The sequence below is a fragment of the Marmota monax genome, unplaced genomic scaffold, assembly GCF_021218885.2.
Source record: "Marmota monax isolate L192 unplaced genomic scaffold, Marmota_monax_Labrador192_F-V1.1 WCK01_AAM20220418_F8-fsc00068, whole genome shotgun sequence".
NCBI lineage: Eukaryota > Metazoa > Chordata > Mammalia > Rodentia > Sciuridae > Marmota > Marmota monax.
In genome coordinates, this window is record NW_026692352.1 from 5,486,710 (window position 1) to 5,497,689 (window position 10,980).

Sequence of the window (10,980 nt, forward strand, 5' to 3'; positions counted from 1 at the left end):
CAGAGGAAGAAACTGGCTCAGAAAGACCACAAGACCACACAGAAAAAATAGGGTGGAGTCAGGGTTGCATCCAGATTTTTGGGAACTGAAGCTAATACAATTTGGGGAGACCTCTTTAATAAAAAGAGCTCAAAATTATGAATACAGGTTGAGGATCCCTTATCCAAAATGCTTGAGACCAGAAGTCTTTCAGATTTGGGATTGTTTTTAGATTTTGTAATATTTGCATACATAATGAGATATCTTAGGGATGGGATCCTAATTTAAACATAAAATTCATTTTTGTTTAATAGACACCTCATCTACATAGCCTGCAGGGTAGTTTGCTTTTTGTTTTTTGTTTGGTTTGCTTTTTGTACCATGAATTGAACTCAGGGGCACTTAACCATTAGTGAGGCATGACCTCACCAATGTGTCTCTGTGACACATCTCCAGGTCTTTTTGTTTTTCATTTTGACACAGGGTTTCCCTAAGTTGCTGAGGACCTTGCTAAGTATCTTCTGGGATTGGCCTTGAACTGATGATCCTGCTGCCTCAAGCTCCAGAATTGCTGGGATTACAGGCGTGCCCCACTGTACCCACTTAGCCTGTGTTTTGATGGTAATCTATGATCTAAGGTCAGGTATGAACCTTTCCACTCGTACTACTACATTAGCTCTCAGAAAGCTTCGAATTTGGGGACATTTCAGCTTTTGGATTTTTGGATTAGGGATGCTGAACCTGAACAAAATTAGGTAAGAAAGTGAATATTTACCCAGAATGAGAAAAAAAATTCTACACACGATTCAGAAAAATAGTTATTAACTGTCATGCATACCTCTAAAATACATTTCCACAGACCAGCTTCTGGCTTTGCACATTTCCAACCTTGTATCTCCCATTTCTCCTCCTCTCCCCATATATTTTCAAGTCACAAGAAACAAAACACATTTATACCACGATATGACACCTTAATGTCATATTGCCAAGTGAGGTGGACAATTGGTAGGGTTATTCTTAGAAGCCATTCTTATGCAGAGATGGCTACAGTGATTTACCTGTACACAGAACTATCTGAGATCCACATAAACATATTTCAAAGGACCTGAATTCAATCTACCCCCAACATGACTCCCCCCCTTGGCCAGATCCCAGAAATGTCAATGGTCCCTTGTGTCATTGAGACACAGGGACATTGGAGTGGAAAGAAATTTGCAATCTGGATTGTGGTCAGAGTGTCTTACCTGTGTAAATTTCACAAAAATATGACAATATGAGTCATTGGTGAGGCATGACCTGGACCTAGGGCAAGGCTTTTATGCCCCAAATTCATGAACCTCACAGGGAGCCCAACTCTGGGTTGAACTGGAGCTGGAGGAGATGACTCTTGTCTCTATGGTTGAAGTCTTCCAGACTGGTAAGGGTGAAGAGGCTCAGGAGTCACTGAAAGGGGGACATGGGACCAATAACCAAGGGATGGAACAGAGAAGGGCTGGAGGTCCCTTAGGGATCAGTCCTCCCCAGTATAGTCTGTGGCCAATGAGGAGCCACAGTATGGGCTGGGGTTGTGGCTCAGTGGTAGAGTGCTCGCCTAGCATGCATGGGTTCGATCCTCAGCACCACATAAAAATAAAATAAAGATATTGTGTCTGCCTAAAACTAAAAAATAAACCTAAAATAATATTTAACAACAACAAAAAAAGAGCCACAATATTTGCTTACGCTCCTGTCCCTGCTCCCGGAGTGGGAGGAGAGGACATTAAGTCTTACTGTTGGAGTCTACTGGTGGGAAAATCCAGCAGAAGACTGGGCGGGGACTGACGTCCTGATGCCTGGCCCCGAGTTCCTTTACTTGCACATGTATGCCGGGAAGTTCCAAGTCAGGCAGACGCCACTCAGGAGCTGGGAGCCAGGAATCATGATTGGCACACTAATGAGTGAGGAGAGAGCAGCCCTTCCAAGGCCTGGACGTGTGGAATTCTTCCCCTGACCGTGCTGCTTTGCCATTTCCTCCGCCCACATGGCCTGCTCCATCCCCGCCCCTGGGCTTGTCTCTGTCCCTGCTTCATGAACTCCTACCCAACCTTCCAGGCCCAGTTCAAAGTCACCACCTCCAGAGAGGCATGGGATAGGCAATGGATGGGTCGGGGAAGGGGAACAGGTAGCAATCACCTTTGGGATCTGATTAAAGACATGGACTCTTCATAATTAAACACACACACACACACACACACATACAAACAAATACAATTGCGTGTGCAATTTCAGAGGTTGAGCGAGACCCCTGCAAATCCAGGGTCTCAGGTCCAGACCCTTCATGGAATGTGAAGATGAGAGCTGTAAAGACACTCAGATTTAGGTGCAGACCTTAGTCTCCTGGAGTGACTTGAACAAATGACAACTCCTCTGCACTCAGTTTTTTTCATCTGCAAAGTAAGGTTGATCAGGATGTCTGCCCCCACATAATGTGCAAACCAGATAAAACAATGCTCCTCCGGCTCCCAGGAGGGGCACCTGATGATCAGGGTTGTCAGACTCCTCCCCTTCCCCTGCGCCTGGAAGGATTTAATGAGCCCACGGAGCAGAGAGTGGGAGGGGGTGGAGGAGACGGGGAGGAGGCACACTCCCTTTGCCCTGCCCTGGCCACAGCTCTGCTTGTCCCCTAATCTCTCCTCCGCTGTCAGCCAGGGCTCAGCCTTCCCAGTCTTATCTCTTGCCACAGCCAGCTTGGGACAGCTTTTCTCCACTAGATTTACATTTTTATTGATTTTCTTTCTCCCTTCCAGCTCAGTCCCTTCCTTCTCCTTCCCCTTTGGCTATAAAGTGGGCTTGCCCTGGGAAGCACAAGTTCTGAGACTGGCTGAGGAGTGGTGATCCTAGGATGGATCCGTTCATTCATCCGCCTCCCCAACCAGCCAGCACGACCTGCGTGTCAGCTCTGTGCCCCTCTGCTGGGACACAACCATGTGTCAGATAGAGTAGATTCTCAGGAAACTCCTCCTGGAAGCAGACAGCTGACAAATAGTAACAAAAGCACAAGCAGTTACACAGGAAAGGGGAGAAGAGGAAGCCGTGGCTCTCCCTGGGTGCAACTGGGAAGACTTCCTGGAGGAGGTTATAGCAGGGCTGGCCCTAAAGATTCAGCAGGGCTTCCCCAGCTGGAGAAGATGGGGGTAGACAGCAGAAACAACAGGGATGAGCAAAGACACAGTAATGTGTGTCTGGAATATGGTGGCAAGAGCAATGCGGCTGGCGTGTACTGCTTGAGCAGCACAATCAGGAAAGAGTGGAGAGGCAGCAGGGACCAAACCTTGAGGTCCAGCTTTGGATGCTTTCCTGAGGGCAAGGAGGAGCCCTTGAAGCATTGATTGATGGATTATTCCATTGACTGGTTATTTTAAGCAGGGAGTGACAAGACAAAGATTTGTATTTTAGAAAGGCACTATGGGGGCTTTGAGTGGAAGAAAGAAGCTGGAAGCCAGGAACTCAGGCAGGAGACTGGAGCAATGATCCAGAGAAGTAGGAGGCTTTGATCCAGGTCAGGAGCAGCATTCTGGAAATGGGACCTCTACGCTGAGCCTTGAAAGCTGAGAAGGAGCGCACCCAGTGGAGAAGGTGGGAAGGGTGTCTAGACCAAAGACACAGCAGAGATAAAGTCTCAACACACAGAAAGCTCCTGGCAGCCTGGGGAAATTTCCACTGGTGCTGTAGGGCTGCAGCCTGGTCTGAGAGAGAGGGCGTGGTGAGGGTGAGGCTCAAGAAGCCGGTCAGGACAGACCCCCAGGGCCTCTATTCCCTGAACCTGGACGCAGGTGGAGAGGAAAAGGTGCCTCACCACTTGTACAGATGTAGATGTGCTGGGCAGAGAGCCCTAGTCAGGGCTGCCCCTTTCTCAAAGCAAACCTCCCCATGTTTACAACACTTCTCAGGTCCCCTGGAGAGGAAGGCAAAAAGAGATTATTCTTCCTATGGATTAGATAAAGAAACTAAGGCCCAGAAAGTGCAGGAACCTGACCAAGGTCATTCAAGAGCTTAGGTATCCATCCCCCTTTCAATTTCCCATGTTGTTTGCAGTAAGCCAGCTTGACCCCGAATCACTACACGATGGATAGGTAGATAGAGTAGCAGCTAACTAATCTGGTTGGAATGGAAAAAAGGAGGAGGGTTGGACGCATCAGAGAAAGAGACCACTTTTTCATGTCCTATTTCTTCAACCTTCATGCTGGGACATCCCAGATGATAAAACAGGTGCCCTCTGCTTTGGAAACCAAGAGACAGGAGGGCAAATCCCAGCTCTGCCACTTATTAGGTGTCACTCCACTTCACTAAGCTTTGTTTTTTCCATCCAGAAGGGAGAGAAAAAAACTCCAATCCATCAGAATTGTGAGAATTGAATGTGACAGTGTAGCACTGCAGTAGTCATCTGTTGCTGAGTAACAAATTACGCCCCCCCCCAAAAAAAATTAGCAGCTTAAAACAACCGGTATTTATTAATCTCACATAATTCCAAGGGTCAAAAACCCACAAATGGATTGATTGGGTGGGGCTGGCTCAGAATCACTACTAATGCTGCCGTCAAGTGTCAGTGGGGGTTGTATTCATCTGAAGGCTCGACTAGGGTTGCAGGATCCTCCTCCCAGCCCACTCTGTTCCTTGCTGGCAGTTGGCCAGACTGCTACTCCTTCTTACATAGGCCTCTAAATAAGGTCACTCCTCACACAGAAACTAACTTCCCCTAGAATGAATGACTTGGGAAAGAAGCTGGGCATGGTGGCACTCGCTTGTAATCCCAGGAGCTTGGGAGGCTGAGGCAGGAGAATCGTGAGTTCAAAGCCAGCCTCAGCAACAGTAAGGCACTAAGCAACTCAGTGAGACCCTGTCTCTAAATAAAATACTAAATAGGGCCAAGGATGTGACTTAGTGGCCGAGTGCCCTTGAGTTTAATCCTTAATACCCACCCCCCCACACACACACACACAAAGAGAATGTGTGCTACCAAGATGTAAGCATGGTATCTTCTATCATCTAGTCCTGGATGTGACACACTGTAACATTTGCCATATTCTGTCACACATGCTAACTCTGGTATAATGTGGGAGAAGAAAGCAAAGTGTGTGAATGCCAGGAGATGTGGATCATGGGGAGCCTTTGGGAGATGACTCCCACGAGGACCTAGAATAATGCCCCGCACAGGAGGTCCTTATGCATTAGTAGTTACTATTACTCTCACAATGATCCCAGCCAGGCTCGGAAGACAAGATTTGGGTATGAGAAGATGAGAAAACTTGACAAAGCAGGATGCAACTTGAATTAGGCAACGCTCAGTTGCATGATAGAAGAGGGTGTGCTGGCCAATGAGAGCAATGGGAGACGACTTCCTGGCAGAAGCAGAGAGGAGGGGAGGGCCATCCAGAGAGAAGACGGAAGGAGAGTGCCTCAGCTATTGTTGGTTGCCTTCCTGTTATCCTTCACCTTTTCTTCCCTGCAGTAGTAAGGTGCCTAGCCACAGAGGTAACCAAGCCAGAAAAGAAGTGTCTTCCCTTTTGCCAGCAAGTGGGCTAAGAGTAGACATGTGACTCATCTTGGCCAATGAGATGTGAGGGCTCCCTGATTGGGAAAGCACTCCTCCTGGGTGAGTGAGTGGCTAAGAGGGGAACGAACAGACCCTTTTAGCTACCAGACCCCTCGGGAGGACAGAGCACTGATGAACATTAGTCTTCTTGTGATCATAAGAGCTATCTCCCCCAAGCTTAGGACCCGAAACTCTCAGGTCATCAGAGACATTGTTGAATCACCAGCCCATCCCTGGCACCATCTTCTTCTGGCCTCTTGTTAAGGAAACAAGAAGCTTATGCCTAAGGCAGGTGGTCCCTTCTTTGCATCCTAACTGATTCAGGGAGCCAAGTACCCCTGCTCCCTCTGGACTTTTTCCTTTTTTTCTGAAGAAGGTAGTTAGATGTTTTAGATGGGAAGGCCCCTGGGCAGGAAGGCAGAAGTCCTTGGTCTAACCCTAGGTCTGCCTCTGAGCTGCTCTGTTATCTTGAGCAAGTCCCTGCCCCGACTGGGCCTCCAATAATTATAGCTAATATTTATTGACTGCTTGCTGTGTGCCAAGCCCTCTAACAGCTTCCCTTGCATTATCTCGTTTATCCTCACATCAACTCTATTGTGCTGGTGTTACTATTCTTTTTATTTTAGGGATAAGGAAACAAAGACCCAAGTGACAAGAGGCTACACAGCAAGTCGGAGCTGGATCTCTGCATTGCAAAGCCAGGCTGATCTCCCCCAGGTTCAGGCTCCCACCCATCCTGCTGTGCTGCCTAGCAGCAAAAGGAAGTCTCTAGAAGGGCTGACCTCTAAGGGCCTCTCCAGTTCAAATATTCTTTGATTTGCTGTCCCATTTCTAGTTAGATGATCAACAAGCCAGCTTATCCTAGAGAAGAAAGCAATGAGGGCTGTCTTTAGCCATCTGAAAAGCTGGCATGTGAGTGGGAGATTAGACTTGCACAGGGTAGCTCAGAGGATATGAACTGGACCAGTGTGGGAACATTATAGGGAGAGAGTCAACTTATATAAGGGAGAACCCTCCAGCTGCCACTTGAGCTATGCCCAGATGTAATGACTTCCTTTTCATGGAGGTTATACAAGCCTGTGTTTGATAAATCTTTGTCAGAAGTCTGGCATTGAGTGGAGATGGAAATGAGTGGCTTAAGACTTGTGGTGGGAATTAAATGGGATAACATGAGAATACTCCTAGCACTGTAATTGACACAGATAAAGGGGGTCAATGAACTGCTGGGGTCTACCCCCCCCCCCCGATTTGACTCTGAAATTCTTGGACTTTAAGATTCTCTAATACGGATTTTTAGTTCTCTGACTCTAACCTTCTGCAGTTTTATAATTTCAAGACACTGATTCTTCCCTGCTAAAATGTTATGGTTTTAAAACTTTTCCATGATTGTGTGGTTCAAAATGCTGAGAAGTCTATGATTTTTATAATTTAATACTCTCTAGTTTTAACAATTTAATATTCAATAAAGTGTCTCTCACCAGCTTCAGAAACATGAGGGAGTTGCCTCAAATGCTATGTTTCAGTGGCCTGGGCACTTATCGGGTTCCTCCCTCTGCCCACTATATTCTCTGCCCTCCATCTCCCACCCCAGTCTCAGGCTCTGCACTCTAACCACTGTCCTCCTAGATCCCTGCCCCACCCCCACTCTGCTGTCTCTCAAGTCACAAGTGGGTGCAGTCAGTCCCTGTATGCTGGTAGTCATTCATTAAACAAGAGCCTTTGCTATAACCAACTTTGTCCTTATTCCAAAGGGGATAGGAGAGAATGAGAAGACTAGGTCATGCTTCTCAAAGGGCCTAAGATCTAGGGACCCAGATCTCTTGCTTTTCTTTAAACCCAACTCAAACTCACCTCTACCAGGAAGAATTCCATGATTGACACTAAATGTCTAATAGCAATAACTTCAATCATAATGTGAAGCTCTGAGCTATTCCCCTATTTATGTGGGAGACTTCCCCTTCTTCCAAGAGTTATGTCTCCTCAGCCTGGTTGGGAATTTTCCAAAGGAAGACCACGTCTTCCCTATCAGGACGGAAGATCCATGTAGACATAGGCCATGGCTCCCTAACGATACACTTGGGTTAGAGTTAGAGGTTGAATGACGTTCCTCCACCAGATCAATAAATTCCCAAAGGCAAGTTTATGTCTCTGTCATTAAACTGAGGATTGCATAAGAGCAGAAGCCACGTGTTCTCTGAAGATAGGGAAGTTCCCAAGGTCAAAGACTGTGCCTCCACTCTCAGATGGAGTCAGATGTCTCCCTGGCAACAAGAAATCTAGGGCCTCCCCTCTCTGTAGATTCCTCAGTCCCTCCTCAGGGCTCTGGCCACAAAAGGGATGTTTTCCTTAACAGAAAGAGAGATAAATTTAAAAGGGCAGATTCAGGAAGGACAGTAGAAACTCCAGCCTCTCCCAACATGTCCAGACCCTCTCTTGGTCTGTCCTGAGCCCTCTCCTAGAAGCTGCCAACCCTATGCTGGGAGTGGTCCTCTCCCAGCTCCTCCCAGGAACGCAGAGCAAGTGGAGATGTCAGCACCTTGGACAGCGCCCAACCCATTACAGGACTTGAAGCCAGCGGAAGCGAAGCTCTCCAACTGCCTCAGCCTCTGGGTGATGGATTTCCTCATTTCTCAATTTGATTAAAGCCCAGTAGATAACCAGAGCACCTTGTTCCTTTCTCTTCTCCCTTCCTGATGAACATAATTAACTCCGTTAGGCTGGGAATACTTGCCCTTAAATACTGCCTGCCCAGCCCCCACCCAGGCATGAATCAGTAACACAGCCAGACACTTTGAAACCTCACGTTTCTTCCTGGGGGATGGAGGTGGAAGAGAAAGCTCTCCAGAGATAGAGGCTGTGATTGGAGACTGAAATGTGGTGATTGGGTAAAGAGACCCTGTTGAGAGCCACAGTTTAGTCAGAATGACGCCTAGCACCCCATAGACACAGAAATTCCACTTGAAGCTCAGAAATGTTTTGGGATTTGCCCAAGGCCATCCAGCAAGGCAACTATAGAATACTCTTAAAAGTAAAGAGTGAATTCTTATCTTAATCAAGTATTAGGGTGCCCTGTCAGAAAAGAGAAGGATAACATCAATCAGCAAGACTGTATTGAGTTTCTTAGTGTACTCAGCTCTCTGCCAGGCACCTTGTCAGGGATATGAAGAATAAGACATGAACTCTGCTCTCAAGGCGCCACGTCTTTGATGTGCTGTTTCTACTTGGAACTCCTTCCAATGCACCCGTGGATCCAAATACTGCTGTTCAACCAAGACCCACACCAAATATTTCTCCTACCAGGAAAGTATCCATTACCTCATTCAGATGCCACTTCTTCCTCCTCTGAATCTCAAACTTTATTTTTGTTTCTATTTTATAGTATTTAGCACCATTTGTTTTATCTGATCCTATACTCTTCTATAAGGATAATGAGGGGTGTGTGTGTGCGTGTGTGTGTGTGTGTGTGTGTGTATGAGAATGTATCTTATTCAGCTTCAAATTCCTCAGAATATTCAATACAAGATTTGACATGTTAGAGTATCTCATTAAATATTGAATGGATGAATAAATGGATGGATGATGAGTATTCGATGCATAAGTGACTAGGACACAGAGAAGATTGCAGGATAAACATGTGGATGGGAGAGTGGGTTTATAGATGGGTTAATGGGTGACTGGATGGACAGATAAAGTGCATGATTGGATAGGAGGATATAAAATGGATGAAAAGTAAGTGGATTTGTAGATGGATAGTTTGATGGATAGGTGACTGCCTGTATGAGTGAATCTTTGGACAGATGAATCAAATGGTGTGTACCGGATAGTAGGGACAGTAAATGGATGGATTGATGTATATTTGGACAGTAGTGTGGGTGAATAAGTAGATAAATAATTGTGTTGTTGTATGGGAAGAAAAATTTCAACGTAGGTCAAGAGAGGAAATATGGAGGAGGAAACATGGAGATGTTCCTAATGTCACAAATGTCAATTTCAAGGAGACTATCCATTGCTAGTGCCAGAAAAAAATGACCATGGGGGTTTTCTGACTGGGTGCTTAAGCTGAATCAGAAGTGTTAAGTGCTAAACACCCCCCCCAAAAAAATCTCAGGCAATTTCAGGCTGTATCAATATAAATCCAATAACGAGATAAAAAAGACTGATGGTCCTGCTCTGACCTGAGCTATTCATACTGCATTAGAGTCTGATCTGCTCTCGGAATCTAGAGAGGTGATGCTATCCATAGCTTATGCACACAGGAAAAAGTAGGGAGTGATTTAGAAAGTCCACACATGGGGAAATGTTAAAGAACCAGGAGTGTTCATCCTGGAGAAGCACAAACTCAGGGGTGGTGATCACCGTGTCCCTGGATCTGGAGGGCAGATGAGGTCTGATGCCCTGAGTTCTCAGCTGGTTTCCAGAGGAATCCACAAGACTGGAACCATAGCCCCACATGAGACAGGACTCTCTCCCAGGTGGAGCTATCACTGAGGGAAGGCCAACCCAGGGGAATGAGCTCCCCACTCCTGAGGGTGCACGAGAGGGGCCTGGCATCTTCCTTCAAGAAAGCTGCAAAGTGGACACTTGCTTGGCGTGGAAAGTCAAGAAAGGTCTCTTCCTACACTAAAATTTAGTCCTCTGTTCATCTCTTCATTCTTCAGTAAATTAGGTTCATCTGTGTCCTGTGCTCAGACTGGAGTACAGGGAGATTCTGTCCAGAGCTGGGGTTTGGGGGGATCTGAGAGACAGATAGGGTCTCATGGGATACTCTCTATACATAGGACTGGGGCTGGAGGAATGAGGAGTTGCTGGAAATGTCCTTTCATACACCCAAATGACTCGGGGGTGTGGGAGGTGGAGAATCAGGGCCGTCCAGAGCCAATCCCTGACCCAGATTCCATGTAATTAATGCATCTACGTCACTGATGTGCTGGCTCTTGATCAATGCCATCTCCCCAACCCCAGCCTAGCTCTCTGGTATGAGAAGATTAAATCAATTAGGAGGAGGAGGAGATCTGGCTGGCGCTGGTTGGGGACAGAGGATAATTCACTTACATAACAGGGGATTGAGGTTTGGATTCCACCCTCAAGTAATGGGGGTGGGTTTTAGACCCCATGCCTTTGCAGGGGAACTCCCAGGGCTAAGAGCAAATGCAGAGGGGGAAAGGGAGGAAAGGGGAAGGGGGAGCAGTGACCCCAGACCCATCTTCCACCTTCCTGCTGAGATCTAATCCCCTATTCTCTGGGCTGGAAGAGGGCCAAATTGAAAAATTACTATCCTTCTCCAAATGAGGGTGCCCCAGCCACCAGAATCCTTCAACAAAACCAACCTAGCCACACCTCTCTCCTTAGCCTGGCATTCAAAGCCCTGTAACCTCTCTAGCTGCATCTTCTGCCACCGAAGGGTGGGGGCAGGCAGAGAAGAAGCCACC

At 46.9% G+C, this 10,980-nt stretch overlaps 1 protein-coding gene across 2 annotated transcripts in view; it reads left to right on the top strand.

Annotated features, from left to right (window-relative positions):
* Window positions 1-7,046, top strand: part of Slco2b1 (solute carrier organic anion transporter family member 2B1) — a 55,766-nt gene extending 48,720 nt beyond the window's left edge. For both annotated transcript variants that reach the window (XM_046441978.2, XM_046441985.2), the window contains one exon: window positions 463-7,046. Coding sequence is in view for 1 of the 2 variants with exons in the window: in XM_046441985.2 (XP_046297941.1) it covers window positions 463-481 (19 nt within the window). In the remaining variant the exon portion in view is untranslated. The remainder of the gene's footprint in view (window positions 1-462) is intronic.
* Window positions 7,047-10,980: the final 3,934 nt, after the last annotated feature.